Source organism: Perognathus longimembris, chromosome 1, assembly GCF_023159225.1.
Source record: "Perognathus longimembris pacificus isolate PPM17 chromosome 1, ASM2315922v1, whole genome shotgun sequence".
In the NCBI taxonomy this organism is placed as follows: domain Eukaryota; kingdom Metazoa; phylum Chordata; class Mammalia; order Rodentia; family Heteromyidae; genus Perognathus; species Perognathus longimembris.
The window spans coordinates 59,797,763-59,812,187 of record NC_063161.1 but is presented as its reverse complement, the minus strand read 5'-3'; the positions used below and the strand labels follow the sequence as shown (position 1 = coordinate 59,812,187).

Genomic DNA, 14,425 nt, shown 5'->3' with positions numbered 1-14,425 from the left:
AATAGAATTCAGTAGAGTGTGTCACATATCTGTAATCCAAATATTTGGGAGACTGAAGCAGAAGAATCAAGAGTTTGAGACAAACCTGGGCAATGTAAGGAGCTCTATCACAAGAAGAAAAGGGAAAAGAAAGGCAATTTGGTGACATTCACATTGTGATCATCAATAGCATCTCCACTCAGAACTTTTTCATCTTCCCAACTGAAAATCTATACCCGTTAATAATTAGTAACTCTCCTTCTAAGCTTTTGTTGTGTTGTTGAGGCAACTGAATTAGCTCTTTGAATTTGTTCATGTTTAGCTCTTCTACAAGTAAAATTAGTTGTTCTCTTTCCTCTTGATAACATATATTCTAGATGGCCCCTTTCGAATTCTTCTGTAATTTCTCTGTTTAATTCTTGCTGCTTTGTTTCTGATTGCTAGGTTTTTCAACAAAATTGTTCCTTTATTTCCTTTGTGAGTATTTTCAGTTTCTGTAGTTTTTGTTGTTGATACTCACTATGTAAACCAGGCTAGTCCCCATCTTATTCTCCTGCCTCAGCACTCATTTTATATACTATATTGTGCTTGGGGACTGTGTTCTCACTGGAGTCCCACTTACAGTCCAGGTTTTGCTGGTTATTTGGAAATGGGATCTCTGAGTCTCATGTCTCATGTCCACTCTGGCTTCAGAGTGGATTCTCTGATCTGAGTCTCTAGAATAGCTACGATTATAGACGTGATCCACCAACTCTTGCTCCTGGACCCTTTGCTAAAGTAATTAAAATATCTGAAATTTTTGTATTTCTGTTATCTTCCAAACTATAGAGCAGAAAATTGCCATTAGATCAGGAGTGACCCCTAAATATGGTCCCCAGTTGTCTGTTGAGTCACTCCTCAAAATCCCTGAAGCACTTGTAAGTCTAATCTTTCTAGAGGGTTACTCCTCTGTCCTTTATTTCATGTAAAATGATAGAATTGAGGCTTGATTAGATGTAATACATACCCCTCTCCTGCTGCTTCTTTTTTTTTTTTTTTTTTTTTTGCCAGTCCTGGGGCTTGGACTCAGGGTTTGAGCACTGTCCCTGGCCTCTTTGATCAAGGCTAGCACTCCACCACTTGCCACAGCACCACTTCTGGCCTTTTCTATATATGTGGTATCGAGGAATCGAACCCAGGGCCTCATGCATACAGGGCAAACACTCTTGCCACTAGGCCATATTCCCAGCCCCTCCTGCTTCTTTTTGAGATGAGTTCTTGCTATGTTGCTCATATTGACCTTGAACTCCAGTTCTCAACACTTTCTCTCTCTCTCTCTCTCTCTCTCTCTCTCTCTCTCTCTCTCTCTCTCTCTCTCTCTCTCTTGCACACACAGTTTTTTGGTGCCAGTCCTGGAGCTTGAACTCAGGGCTTGGGCACTGTCTCTTAGCTTCATTGCTCCAAGTTGGGGCTCTACCAGTTGAGCCATAGCTCTACTTCCAGCTTTTTTTTTTTGGCCAGTCCTGGGGCTTGGACTCAGGCCCTGACCACTGTCCCTTGCTTCTTTTTGCTCAAGGCTAGCACTCTACCTCTTGAGCCACGGCACCACTTCCAGCTTTTTTTGTTTATGTGGTGCTGAGGAATCGAACCCAGGGCTTTGTGCATGCCAGGCAAGCACTCTACTCTAAGCCACATTCCCAGCCCCTCCAGCTTTTTTTTTCTTTAGCCAGCTTTTTGATAGTTAATTGGAGATAAAAGAGTATAACACACTGGCTTCAAACCACAATCCTCAGATCTCAGCCTCCTGAGTAGTTAGAATTAGAGGCATGAGCCATAGTTATGTCTCATGTCCTTTTTTTCATGTTTAAAATTCATTTTATTTTAGCTTGCTCAAATGCTTGTAATTTTGAGGGAATGTCATTGTAAAGTTCTCCATGAAAGTTATACATTTTGTGTATTCTTTGATGATTTAATGATTGTTGCCTTGATTTCTCCATTACTTTTGAACATGTGACCATTCTGACAAATACCAAACTGTAAGAGTTTCAGACTGAGCATGCCAACTTTTCTTTCAAACGTGAGCTATTTTAAAGCCAGTGTTCTTAATAATACAGCTGAAAAAGACCATAAACACCTTAGTGTAATTTTCTTAAAAACAAAAGAGTTACAGCCCAACTCCCACCTGGCAAGAAATATTTGGTCCTATGCAAAAAGGCTTGCTAGCCTTCATCTAGTCTTTCATTTCATATAACTTACCTGTTTTCTTATATTCTAATTCTCATCTTCTCTATTGTTTGTTTTGTTTGCCTTGTCTTCTGCCTGATCAGTTTCTGTGTGTCTGCTCTGGCAGCAGTGTGCTCTTGGTAAAGCCTCTACCTAGATGTGGAAGACCTCATTTAAGTTGGAACAATTTCTTCTATAAAAATTTATCCTCTCCCCCAAACTGTGGAATTGCTAACAAAACTTAATTTCAGATTTTATAAGTATACATTAAAATAAGTTAATATTAAGTAGGATCAAGAGTGTCTTGTTTTACTGATGTGTACTTTTACAGGATTGTTCATTTACTACTTTTTTTTTCTGGTTAAAATAGCTTAAACAACATACAGAGGTGAGGTAGAAGCTTTAAGAGTGGAAAAGCAGAAAACCACTATTACACAAAGTACTCATTAGGAAATTGGTATATCATTGCCTGTCTGCTTTTTAAACTGTTAAGTGGGATCTTTTCTATTTTTTTCTGTATGATAATTAAATAGTATGTGTCCTGTGTACTACTGCCATTGGTGTGTGAATAATTTGAAGTTTTCAATAAACTTGAAAATACAGGCACAATGAAGGTATTTTTAGACCATCTTAAAATTCCTGGGAAGAATCATCACTTTACTCTTTTCCTCTGGGGACACTTGGCATCCTCCCCCTTCCCCTTAAGGTGTTTGGAAAATATTTGTATGGGGAAGTAATCATTTACTTCTTCCTGTCTTCTCTGTTACTTCCTAATATAAAACCTATAATTGTTTTCTTTTTCCTTCAGTGGCTTACAGAAGAGATGAAATGTGGTCTGACGGGCGGTATGACTATGAAAGGCTCCCAAGAGAAAGAGGGCCTCCTCGGAATCACAACAATGTAAGTGTCAACTTCCTCTACAGGCTAACTCAGAACCTGCTATCCAAATTAATCTTCAGGTATTAGAAGCTTATCTTTCAGAAGTTGGGAAACAAATGCAAACTATTTTATTTCTTAAATTTCTAGAACAATAGGTTTATATTTAATTTAGGGAAAAGGTTTTTAGTTTCATAAAGGTCACACTACAAATAAGTACCTGAGCACCTACTCCTACTATTAGTTGTCATCTGTTTCTGTTCTTTAAAATGTTTGCAAATTGAATATACAAAATTTGAGAGTAGGTTTTTAAATTTTAGAACAGGATAACTTTCTAGAGCAGAAATATATTAACATCCCTAGATAGGAATCCAACAACTGCCTTCCTATGGATAGGTGACTTGTCTACTGAGTAAGAGTTTCTGGTGTTCTGTCCTACCTCTTGTCTCAGTTGCTCTGGTGGCTGGAAATTTTGAACTAGGCCATTTTTATTCTCAAGGTGCTTGCTGTTCTGCTATATTCAGAACTTCATTTAGTACATAATGGCTCATATATAATAAGAGGCTCAATGTTCATTAAACAAGTATATGTATGCCCTTTTTAGACATAGGGATAAAGTTTAGGGAAGGGCAAAAAACTGTTTAACTTCTGCATAGGCCTAATGAGGTGGTTCATGAGGCCATAACTGGACAATAAAGCAAAAAAAAGATTGGTAGAGCATCTGCCAATCAAGTTGGAGGCTCTTAGTCAAAAATCTCAGTGCTGTCATAGAAAGAAAGAGGAGCAGGCAGAGAGGAACAGAAGATGAAAGAGGGAAGGAGTAAGGAAGAAAGTAACAAAGACGGGTCTGTTCTAAGAATCAGGGAACCTGGGTTGTGGAGATGGTATATGGACATATTGCGGATTCATTATGTACCATTCAGTGGTACAAATATTTGTTTAAATGTGAGGTGTCTGTATAATATGTTATTTAACCCTACAGCTCACTGAGACAGGCAGTATCATATTTCAATATTGGAGACCTTATTACCATCTTATTTTCTTTCAAGGATAATGTAAAGACTATTTTTCCCCCCCCAAAGGCCAGTGTTTTAAGTTTTTATTTTTTTTTTGAAGGGGGAGGGGTCAGTTTAGGGGCTTAAGTTCAGGGCCTGGGTGCTATCCTTGAACTCTTTTGCTCAAGGCTAGTGCTCTACCACTTTGAGCCACAGCACCACTTCTGGTTTCTTGGTGGTTAATTGGAGATAAAAATCTCATGGACTAGCCAGCCTAGGCTGGCTTTGAACTGTGACACCCAGATCTTAGCCTCCCAGGTAGATAGGATTACAGACAGGTGTGAGCTATCAGTGCCTGGCTTAAAGTTTGTTTTTTTTTTTTTTTTTTGGCCAGTCCTGGGCCTTCGACTCAGGGCCTGAGCACTGTCCCTGGCTTCTTCCCGCTCAAGGCTAGCACTCTGCCACTTGAGCCACAGCGCCACTTTTGGCGGTTTTCTGTATATGTGGTGCTGGGGAATCGAACCTAGGGCCTCGTGTATCCGAGGCAGGCACTCTTGCCACTAGGCTATATCCCCAGCCCCTGGCTTAAAGTTTTTTAACTTGCTAAAATTACTTTGCAGTTCCCTAGGATAACCAAATGGTGTGTGACAACTGTCACACAAGAATGGAGAAGATATGTATGCCTGATTTTTTTTTTTGGGGGGGGGGTGTCATGGGGCTTGAACTCTGGGCCTGGGTGCTGTCACTGAGCTCTTCAGCTCAAGGCTAGCATTCTACCACTTGAGCCACAATGGCACTTCTGGTTTTCTGGTGGTTAATTGGAGATAAGAGTCTCACAGACTTTCCTGCCCAGGCTGGTTTTGAACCATGATCCTCAGACCTCAGCCAGTGGCGCCTGGCATAAAATGATTTTTTAAGCACCATCCCTGCTGTCACAGTATATCCTATTAGAAATTTTATATGCTGTATTTCAAAGATATAAAAGAATTTTCTATGTGGTTATGTTACCAATTGAGCATCTATCTGTAGGACAGGTTGCTTTCTTGCCACAGTTGCAGTTTAGGAATAGGGAAAGCAAAATTTTTTTTTTCTTTCTGAGGCTTGGGACTCAGGGCTTGAGCACTGCCCCTGGCTTCTTTTTGCTGTAGGCTAGCACTCTACCTCTTGAGCCACAGCACCATTTCTGGCCCTTTCTGTTTATGTGGTGCTGATGAATTGAACCCAGGGCTTCATGCGTGCAAGCACTCAACTACTAAGCCACATTCCCAGCCCCAAATTTTTGTTTTTTTGTTTTCATTTTCCCTGTTTTGGGGCTGGAACTCGCCCTGAGTGGTGTCACCAAGCTTAAGCCTAAGCTGCTTTTGTTCAAGACTAATGCTTTATCACTTGAGCCACAGTTCCACTTCTGTCTTTTTTGGTACTTTTTTGGAGATAAGAATCTCACAGACTTTCCTGCTTGTATTGGCTTTGAACCATGATCTTTGAATCTCAGACTGTTGAGTAGCTTATTATTGCCCGTACCTGGCCAAGCAAATTTTTTTATCAATTTAGGCTTGCAAGCTGAGTGATGGACCTTGTCAGGGAAGGATATTGAAATTTGACTCAGGATTATTGAGGTACTTAGTCTATGTGATATGGGCTGATATAAGAAGAAGTGAGGCTGTGAAAGGGGGATCAGTGGATTGAAACTGGTGAGGGGCTGAGGATAAGGAAGGTGAGCTTGAAGTCCCTGTATGGCAGGAAGATAGGCAATTGATAATATAAAATGTCAGTTTTCCTCATTTGAAGTGTTTGAGTGAAGTTCAGTGTTTGGTGGAAGTAGAATGGTACTAGAATATATCAGAGTTCAGATTAATATTAGCTAGATTTTGGCTTAGTGATTAATATCAGAAGCTCAAATTTTTACCTACACCTTGAAATTTCCTAGAGTTTTATTTCTATCTTTTTATTTAGTGTAGCATTGGGGTTTAAACCCAGAACCTTGGATCTACTAGGCAACTGCTGTGTCATTGAGCAACATTTCCACCTCCTCAGAAAGCTCTTTAATGTCCTTGCAAGGGGATTCTTTGCAGGTAAATAATCATCTCTCTGGGTGAGGTCTGGATAACAGAATGGTTTAAAAGTCTACCAGGAGGTTCTTAACATGCATATTTGGAAAGTTAGCACTCAGGTGATGGAAATGGTAGGATTTCATCAATCAGGCTGGGCTAACTACATAGGCAGTTCCAGGCCAGTTTGAGGTGCACAGGGAGACCCTGTCTACAAAAACATAAATGAGTCAGTGGACATATGTGAGGATTAAAGTTGTTGACCATGACAGGAGTTGGAATAAAGATGATAGTCCATTGAATCAACATTTTTTTCCCATATTTTCAGCTGGATGTTAGTGGCCCATGCCTGTAATCTTAGCTACATGGGAGGTTGAGATTGGGAGAATAGTGGTTTGAGGCCAGCCCTGGCAGGAAAGTTTGTGTGATCCCTTCTCAACCCAGAGCTTGGAGTGGTGCATGTTTGTTAGTGCAGAAAGTGTCTAGAGGCATTGCTTAGTGATAGAGTGCACTTTTGCTAGCAAACATAAGGCCTTGAGTTCAAACCCCAGTACATGTAAGAGATTGTTTTATAAGTAACATTAGTTGTAAGCTTTAAACTGGCATCAACTTAAATACTCAACAGTAGGGAAATTGATTGTCAAATTTATATGGCAGAGTAAATGTAAATATTGAAAGTAAGCAGCCAGGCATAAGAGTATCACCTGTATATTTCCTTGTATATAAAGTTTGCAAATGAGCAAAAGTAGCTACTTTGGGGAGGAGGAGGAGGAGATGTTGAGTGGCCAAGATACACGGAATTCTTTTTGTATGTATGCCTATCTTAGGCCTTGAATTCAGGGCTTAGTTACTGTCCCTCAGCCTCAACTCCACTTTTGGCTTAACATTAACTTTCCTTCCTGGGCTGGCTTCGAACCACAATATTCAGATCTCAGCTAGGATTATAGGTATGAGCTGCTGGTAGCTGGGTACAAGGAAGACTTTTAAGGGCTAGGAATGTTCAGTGTTTTGATCTGGGATGTATGTAATTACACAGTATGTTTACCTTGTGAGAAAATTTATACAACAGTACATTTTTGTTTTATTTTTAATATTTTTGCCAGTCCTGGGGCTTGGACTCAGGGCCTGAGCACTGTCCCTGGCTTCTTTTGGTTCAAGGCTAGCACTCTACCACTTGAGCCACAATGCTACTTCCGGCTTTTTCTGTTTATGTGGTGCTGAAGAATTGAACCCAGGGCTTCATGCGTGCAAGGTGAGCACTCTACCGCTAAGCCATATTCCTAGCAGTACATTTTTATTTGCACATTTTTATGCTGATTGTCATTTCTCAAAAAGTTTAATGTTTTGAGGAAGCAGAATATTTTTCAGAATATAAAGCTCTGTATGTGTGTGTGTGTGTGTGTGTGTGTGTGTGTGTGTTTGTTTGTCCTGGGGCTTGAACTCAGGTCTGAGCACTGTCCCTGGCTTCATTTTGCTCAAGGCTAGCACTCAGCCACTTGAGCCACAGCGCCACTTCTGGTTGTTTTCTATATATGTGTTGCTGAGGAATCGAACCCAGGGCTTCATGAATATGAGGCAAGCACTCTTGCCACTAAGCTATATTCCCAGCATAAAGCTTTAGTCATTTAAAAAGTGAGAACTTAGCCAGCACTGGTGGTTCATGCATATAATCTTAGCTATTCAGGAAGCTGAGATCTGAAGATCATGGTTTGTAGCCAGCCTGGGTTGGCGAGTCTGTAAGACTCTTTTCTCTATACCAAAAAGCTGGAAGTGGAGCTGTGGTTCACATTGTAGAGTGCTAGCCTTGAGCAAAAAAGCTCAGGGATGGGCTAGGAATGTGGCGTAGTGGTAGAGAGCTTGCCTAGCATGCATGAAGCCCTAGGTTCGATTCTTCAGCACCACATAAACAGAAAAAGCTGGAAGTGGCACTGTGGCTCAAGTGGTAACATGCTAGCCTTGAGCAAAAAGAAGCCAGGGGGCTGGGGATATAGCCTAGTGGCAAGAGTGCCTGCCTCGGATACACAGCCCAGGACTGGCCAAAAAAAAAAAAAAAAAAAGAAGCCAGGGACAGTGCTCAGGCTCTGAGTCCAAGCCCCAGGACTGCCCCCCCCCCCCCAAAAAAAAAAAGCTGAAGGATAGTTCCCAGTCACTGAATTCACACCCCAGGATTGGCACAAAAAAATAAAAAAGTGAACTCACTATCATTTTGTCCTGGGATGAGGGAATGTGGTACTCTATTTTGTGTTTCTGGGTTTTATCCCAATAGAAAATAAATTTTACTGCATTGTCTTTTTGTCATGCTGCACTCCTCTGCATTATTTCAAATTGTGACAAAAGGTATTTGGCAAACTTGTGTGTGTGTGCGTGTGCATGTGCGTGTGTGTGTGTGTGTATTGGAGCTTGAACTCAGCTGCAGCTCCATCCTCTAGCTTTTTTGCTCAAGCCTAGCATTCTACCACATGAGCCACAGCTCCACTTTTGTCTTTTTTGCTGCTTTCATTGGAGTTAGTTTCAGAATTTTTTGCCCAGGCTGGCTTCAAACGATGTTGCTCAGTGTCCTGAGTAGGAGGATTACAGGCCTGAGCCACTGGTGCCTAGCTCCTTTAAATTGTTGTACATGACTATGAGTGCATTTCTTTTTATAAGGTGGTTTCTCAAATATTTATTTCATCTTAAACTTGATTAGATGGATGGACATAGCTGAAAGAACCACTATTATGCTAGAGAGAATCTAGATTAGATACAAGCATGTGCCATCCCTCTATATAGGACAAGGACCAGTTATCACAGAATACCTACATTTAGCCTGAGATGCTTATGACTATCTTCACTGACTGCTTATTTACTTACTTTCAATGTATTTTGAGACAAGGTCTTGTGATGTGGTTCAGATTAGCCTAGAACCCATGATTCTCCTGCCTTTGCCTTTTGAGCACTGGGCACAACCATGCTCAGCTCTTTTTTTGTTTTAATTGGAAAATTAGATGAAACAAAATATCTCTAGTGTTCATTTGCTACATTTTAATTTGGTAATGTTTTCCTTTGTAGAGTTACTCTCAGAGGGGTTTAAATTTCTTGGCTGACAGTTGGAAGAACTAAACTTTGCTTTTTCTAACTTTTTGAAAAAGAGTTACAATGCTTTCTTAACCCTGTCATATGATGGTGTCTTAATTCGGAAGAGCAGTACTAATTTCCAAAATTTGGAAATCCAAGCCATTGGAATGACTTGGAAATACCAGCATAGAAATCCCAGTGCTGGTGGCTAAACTGGGAGCCTGTAGCTCACTCCTGTAATTCTAGCCACTCAGAAGGCTGAAACTTGAGAGTTGCACTTCAAAGGCAGCCTGGACAGGAAAGTCTGTGACACTTTTATCTCCACTAAAACTCTGGAAGGGGGACTGTGACTCATGTGGTAGAGCACTAGCCATGAGCACAGATTAGGGAAAATTTCCAGATCCTGAGTTCTATGCCCAAGACTGGCACCAAAGAAAAGAGAAGAAGAGCATGGAGTCAGATACCTATGGCTCTTGCCTGTAATCCTTCTGAGGATTTAATTTCTAAGACAGCTAGAACAAAAAAGCCCATGAGAAACTTACCTCTAATTAACCGCCCAAAAGCTGAAAGTGGAGCTATGACTCAAGTGGTAGAACATCAGCCTTGAGGAAAAAAAAAAGGCTGAGAGCTCCAGGCCTGGAATTTTAGCCCCAGTATTAACACAAACAAGCAAAAAACGCATGAGGTTGAAAAGTAAAATAAAATTTAGTTAACAAAATAAAATGAGTATCATGTAATCGTGACCACTTACTATGTGCTAAGTGCTTCCCAGATGTTGGGAAACAATGAATAAGACTACACTTTTACATTCATGTTGTATCGTGATTGTGCTAGAAAATAATATCACTTATTTTTTACATGTGCCATTATACTTACTTTGCCAGTAAGTTAATGTATTAGATTGTCACTTTTTAATTTATTATTTAGAGGAGACAGGGTCTTGCTATATTTCTAGGCAGAACATGGATTCTTCATCCTCCTGTCTCAATCTCTCAAGTGCTAGGATATAAAGTGCTACCATAACTGGCTTGTTCTTTAACTTTTTATGAGGGAAAAATTATGTAAAGATAAACAGGACAGCTAGATGTCCATGGCTCCTGCCTGTAATGATAGCTAGCTACTCAGGAGGCTGAGATCTGGGGATCAAGGTTCATTATCCGTGTAATTCTTACCCAATTAACTATGATAGCAGTGTGCAAAGTTTATTACATAAAATCAGACTATGCATTCAGTGCTTTTACTTTTTAACATGAAAACGTGTCATAATAGGAATTAATATGTGGGATATATTGAAATTTTTTTTTTTTTTGGCCTGTCCTGGGGCTTGAACTCAGGGCCTGAGCACCGTCCCTGGCTTCCTTTTTGCTCAAGGCTAGCACTCTACCACCTGAGCCACAGCGCCACTTCTGGCCGTTTTCTGTATATGTGGTGCTGGGGAATCGAACCCAGGGCCTCGTGTATACAAGGCAAGCTCTCTCGCCACTAGGCCATATCCCCAGCCCCATATATTGAAATTTAAGTATAATTCATGAAAGTATAATTTTTCAACAAGTTTTTTTGTTTTTGTGTTTTTATGTGTGTGTGTGTTCCTCCAGGCTCTGGCCTTGAGCTTTTCTGCTCAAGGCTAGTGCTTTATCTATTGAGCCACAGCTCTATTTCTGGCTTTTGGGTGGTCTCTGTGGCATTGATTATTTTTGAGATAGGATTTCAATTTAAGCCCAGTGTGGCCTGGGCTATGAGGGTATTCTCACTTTATTATTTAAAAATGTTTTAAAAAGCTTTTTGAGACAAGGTCTTCCATATACCAACTGTGAACATTGCTGAGAAAGAAATCAGGAAATTAGTACTGTTGACAATAGCCTCAATTAAAAAAAAAAAGCACAAACCTAGGGATAAACTTAACCAAGAAGGTGAAAAACCTCTGTAATGAAAATTGAAATGTAGAAGGAAGTTGAAGAAGATGCTAAGAAATGGAAACACCTCCATTTCTCATGTCCATGAACCAATTGGTATTGTGAAAATGGCTTTTGTTCTGCACAAATTAAGTGCAATGATTTTCCTCACAGAAAGAGAGCAAGAATTCTAAAATTCTTAATGGAACCTAAAAGACCCCAAATAGCCAAAGCATTCCTAAGAAAAAGAGCAGTGTTGCATAGCATTATTACAGTACCAGATTTCAGATTTTAAATTGTACTGCAGAACTATATGACTAAAACCCCAAAACAAGATGCTAGTGGCACAAAAAGAGAAGATGTTTAGAACTCAGAAATAAGCCCATAGAAATAACCCTAATTTTTTGAGAATGGTGCCAAAAACTTCTAGGAGAAAAGACTGTCTCTTCAACAAGTACTTTTGGGAGAATTGCATATTCACACGGAAAATACTGAACATTGATCTCTATCTTCTACCTTGTACAAAAATAATTTCAAAATGGGTCAGAAACTAAGTTAAGACCTGAAATACTTGCAATGTATTGGCAGTGAGTTTTTGAATAGAACTCTAGTAGCCCAAGCAGAATCGACAAGCTGGCTGCTGATGGCTCATACTTGTAATATTAGCCACTCAGTAGGCTGAGGTCTGAGGATCATGGTTCAAAGCCAGCCAAGCTCTTATCTCCAACTAACCACTAGAAAACTGGAAGTGGTGCTGTGGCTCAAGTGGTTGAATGCTAGCCTTGAGCTGTGAGTGACAGCTCACAGTTGTTGAATGCTAGCCTTGAGCACTGAGTGACAGTGCTCAGGCCTAGAGCTGAAGCCCCATGACGACCAAAAAAAAAAAAAAGTTGGCAAAAGGGACTGCATCAAATTAAAAGGCTTCTGCATAAAAAAAGTCGTTAGGATTATGAGAGACAGCTAACAAATGGGGGGAAAAGGTTATTCAATTTGACAGGGGTTTAATATCTAGAATATATAAACAACCTAGATAATCATGCATATAATCCAATTAATGAATGGGCAAATGAACTTGAAAGTTCTTAGAAGAAGCACAAATGGTCCAATAAGTATACAAACACATTTCAACATCCTTAGCCATAAAGGAAATGCAAATCAAAATGACAACAATTCTCATACACTGTTGGTGGACTGTAAATGAGTACAGCCACTGTGAGAGTCATGGAGACTCGTTAAACAAATAGAAACAGAACTGTCATGATCCTGCTGTGCCACTTTTGGGCTTAAGCCATCAGAAACCATCACACACTAGCTGTTTACTCCCATGATTATGGAGGTACTTTTAATGTTAGACACATTACAGAATCTGAAAATGTGGTGTAGAGCACATTATTTTGAAAAGTCAGATTTTGTATAGGTTTTATTGTGCTTATAAAGCTAAAGCCTGTCCTTTTTTCATTGCTTCTGGAAAAATAGCAATATGTTTCTTTTGGTCTTTCTGGTTCAGTATCATCTTCCCATGTTGCTTCTTGCGTGTTAATCTTGTTTCTTTTTTTTTTTTTGGCCAGTCCTGGGCCTTGGACTCAGGGCCTGAGCACTGTCCCTGGCTTCTTCCCGCTCAAGGCTAGCACTCTGCCACTTGAGCCACAGCGCCGCTTCTGGCCGTTTTCTGTATATGTGGTGCTGGGGAATCGAACCTAGGGCCTCGTGTATCCGAGGCAGGCACTCTTGCCACTAGGCTATATCCCCAGCCCTAATCTTGTTTCTTCTAAACCAAATAGTTCAAACACAGAACAAATATGTGTACTATATCTTTTTTATTTCTAAATTCTTAGAAAGTCAAGGGTAGAGATACTGTAATATTCTTACTGAAGTTTTTTTTCTCTTTTTAATTGGCTCATACGAGTTATACAGGTGTGTGTGGGCTTTTCATTTTTCAGGTCTTCGAATTTACTTTGTATTCCAGTCAGTTTCTTCTTTTCATACTCCTTACACCCTTTTGCCTAATGTAGCTATATTATTTTTTCTAGCTGACAGTTTAAAGAGTTATTCTTTACTAGACCTGCTTACCCCAAATTACTTAATTTTCATCATGAGTAAATAAATGCTTTGGGTGAGATGAGTTGAAGCTGTTGATAGGTTCATTTTTGTTATTGTTCTTAATATTTGTTTACTCTCTTCCATTGATGCATGTTATTTTGAATGTTTGGCTTTTCTTCATTGAATAATTTTATTTCCTTTAGTCCATATAAAGACACTATTGATTATATTCATGATTATATTCATTAATGCATTTTTGTTTGTTTCTTCTATTTGATTAAGTATAAGAACTCCTGTACTTTGAAAAAACAAATCTTTCCAAAACCAAAAAGAGAAATTAGTGATTTTTTTTATATATTTCTTTTTGTCTGTTTTAGGATGCCTACAATAGAGTAGTTAATATTGTGCCAAAGAAATCACCACTGCTAGAAAAGAGACCACCACTGCTAGAAAAGAGACCTCCACTGCTAGAAAAAAGACCACCACTACTAGAAAAGAGACCTCCACTGCTAGAAAAGAAACCTCCACTGCTAGACAGACCTGATGAAGGAAGCTACAATAGATATTACAGTCATGTTGATTCCCGAGACTATGACAAGGGCCGCAGTTTTTCTCATGATCGAAGGAATGTTCTACCTCACAGAGGAGTATGTAAATTTCCCCCATGTACTAACTTATTTCTTTTTATCTTTTAAGTTGATAACTAAAATTTATGTGACAGCCATGGGAGCATTTGTAGTAACACTTCCTGCTCTTGTCCTATGTTTTTTTTTTTTGTTTGTTTGTTTTGTTTTTACTTTTTGGGTCCAGGGTTTTGCTATGTATTTCAGACTGCCCTCAACTCAGCATTTTCCTGTTTCTGTCTTGTGAGGGCTAGCGTTACAGGTGTGAGCTCCCACACCCATCTTTGCACTCTGTTGAAATGTTGAAATGAGGCTGTCAAATGGGAACTAGTAGTCAATATATTGGGGTGTAGGCCAAGATAAACACTGAGTTTTTAGGAGACATTTGTTCCAACTGGCTTGGTATTCATTGCTTATTTGCTTATTCATTCTGGTGCTAGAGTCCAGTCCAGATTCTTACAGACAGGCTTTGAAAGCACTCTATTGCTAAGCTGTAAGGTCTACTTGCTTTTTTATATCCTTAATTGGCAGGGATTTACAGACATACATGATATAAGTGATTATATCATAATCCTTGGTGTTTAAGAAGTTGATGACCTTGGTGGTCAATTAGTGCTTAAGAAGTGATGACCAAGTGGTTACCATTCCTTATTGGACCTCCCTACCTAAAATTGTTTTCATGTAATGAAATGCCATGATTGATGTGAGTTAAGATT

General features: G+C 39.6%; 1 protein-coding gene across 11 annotated transcripts in view; it reads left to right on the top strand.

Annotated features, from left to right (window-relative positions):
• Positions 1–14,425, top strand: part of Pphln1 (periphilin 1) — an 84,878-nt gene that overhangs the window by 5,778 nt on the left and 64,675 nt on the right. For 6 of the 11 annotated variants that reach the window (XM_048366183.1, XM_048366116.1, XM_048366132.1 and 3 more), the window contains 2 exons: positions 2,990–3,081; positions 13,464–13,733. In XM_048366183.1, the coding sequence (XP_048222140.1) occupies positions 3,010–3,081; positions 13,464–13,733 (342 nt within the window). In that variant the 5' untranslated portion in view covers positions 2,990–3,009. The remainder of the gene's footprint in view (positions 1–2,989; positions 3,082–13,463; positions 13,734–14,425) is intronic. The other 5 variants (XM_048366159.1, XM_048366168.1, XM_048366175.1 and 2 more) reach the window with 1 other exon arrangement.